The following is a 1,978-nucleotide window of genomic DNA, read 5'->3' as shown; positions in this document are numbered from 1 at the left end:
CTCCGTCGACCAACGGCGCCAGAAGTGCTGGTGACAGTGATCCAACCAAGGCTGGGCAAGTTAACGATATTTTTAACTCAGTTAAGTTAAGTTAAATTAAAATCTAAATCAAGTTAATAGTTAAAAGTTAATCCAAAATGTTCTATCAATTGAATTAAGTTAAGAGTTAACCAACATTTAATATTAACTTTTTAACTCAAGTTAAGTTAGTTAAAAAATATTTCTTGTTTTCATAAAGGTAAAATCTAAATTGGTACCTATAATTGTTCATGTCACTATTGAACTTTTATTGAACAATGAACTTTTATTGTTTTATGTGTTCCAAAAGGTAACATCACAAAGTTTGTTAGCATACTAATAAGTTATAACGTATAAAATAAAATCTGTACCAGCAATTTATATTCCTACAATAGTTCACGTCATAATATTAGTATAGTATAGTATAATAAATTAATAAGTATTAATTGTTCATTATTTTTAAAATTAATAATTATAATAACAAAATAGGTAATATTACAAACTTTATTTTAAATTATACATTTAAATTGTATACATATAATAAAATATATTTTACATAGCTTAAGTCTAAAACTATCTTGTAGACACAATATAGGTAGGTATTAAATATTTAAAAGAAAAAAAAAAGATAGTAACAAATCAAATAAAAATATATTATTTAAAAGTTTCACAGAAAATAAAATTATGATGATGATATATTTATATGATCTGCTTGTTAATAATTGTATATATAATGGTATGTATACAATCTGCATATATAGATATATATTATAATAATTATATATCATGTATTAACACTTAATAGTTAATAGAAATTAAAATAGATAGATATAGATACATAATTAATCATCAAAATACTTATTGAACTTCAGTAGAAGAGACATCTCAAAATTTTTATCACACATAGATCCCCTTCTTTTATCATATAGTTGCCCTCCAGCACTAAATAGGCGTTCAACATGTGCCGATGATGGAACTGCTGTATTGTATTTAATATATGCTTCTTTTAATGCTAATGGTAAATCGCAAGGCTGTGTTAAATTTGAATTTGACAAATAATTATTAATAAGTAATTCGGTGCTACTGTTTTCACTGATAATTTCATTTTCTCTAAAGCTGAGAAAATCATCTTCTGAATCACTATTTTCAAACTGTTCAGTAGCAGATATGGATGATTGATTTGATTCTTGAGAACTCGATATATTTATAGTAGTATTGTCAGTTACAATTTCTATAAGATGTTGTTTTATTTCATCTCTATTTTCATTAGCTGTCCAATTTAGTTTAAATTTAGGAACTAAAGTAGCAGCTACCTGACATGATTTTGACATGAAATAATTATTAAACCTATAAAATAAAAAAAAATACTTTATGTTATTTTAAAAAATTAATATGCTTTTAGTAGGGCTGATATTTTCTCTTTATCTTGGTTAGCTTTAACACAAACCACTAGAAAATAGTACAGTAGTACCTATAATTTAGGGTATAAACTAGAATAATTTATTGAGCAAATAAAGGAAGAGTCGAATTACAACATCACAAGCAGTACACACTGACAATTATAATGACATTAATTACAATGTTAAAAATGTTAAAAATGTTATTAAATAAAAAATTAAAATTAACTCCTATATTTTTTCAGTTTTATGACATAAGGAAATTATTTAAAATTTAAATAAATCATTAATCATAATAAAAAAAAATTAAAATATTTCAATATTTGTATATTCATGATATGAATTAATATTAAATATGTATACAATGTTTTACCTTTTATTTAACCCTCGTTTCAATGCAAGAATAAGAGGTTTGCAAAAGACAATATTATTGTTTAATCCGTTTAAAGATTTGTGAACAGCATTAATTGTTGGGAGAAGAAATCCCAAGCATACAGACTTATCTCCTTGTAAAACGTCTAATGCTTTAGATAAAGGTTTCATAACCTAAAATAGTAAAATTT

The 1,978-nt window shown here is 24.0% G+C and overlaps 1 protein-coding gene across 1 annotated transcript; it reads right to left on the bottom strand.

The window, feature by feature from the left end:
• Positions 1-811: 811 nt before the first annotated feature.
• LOC111027749 lies at positions 812-1,958 on the bottom strand. Its single transcript, XM_022306166.1, has 2 exons — positions 1,789-1,958; positions 812-1,365 (listed from the first exon to the last, which is right to left on the bottom strand). The coding sequence occupies exons 1-2, from the start codon at positions 1,956-1,958 to the stop codon at positions 861-863; spliced, it is 675 nt and encodes a 224-aa protein (XP_022161858.1). The 3' UTR covers positions 812-860.
• Positions 1,959-1,978: the final 20 nt, after the last annotated feature.

This window comes from Myzus persicae, unplaced genomic scaffold (genome assembly GCF_001856785.1).
Source record: "Myzus persicae strain clone G006 unplaced genomic scaffold, MPER_G0061.0, whole genome shotgun sequence".
NCBI classification, from domain to species: domain Eukaryota; kingdom Metazoa; phylum Arthropoda; class Insecta; order Hemiptera; family Aphididae; genus Myzus; species Myzus persicae.
Note: the sequence above shows the minus strand (reverse complement) of the source record. Positions and strands in the feature narration are given on the sequence as shown.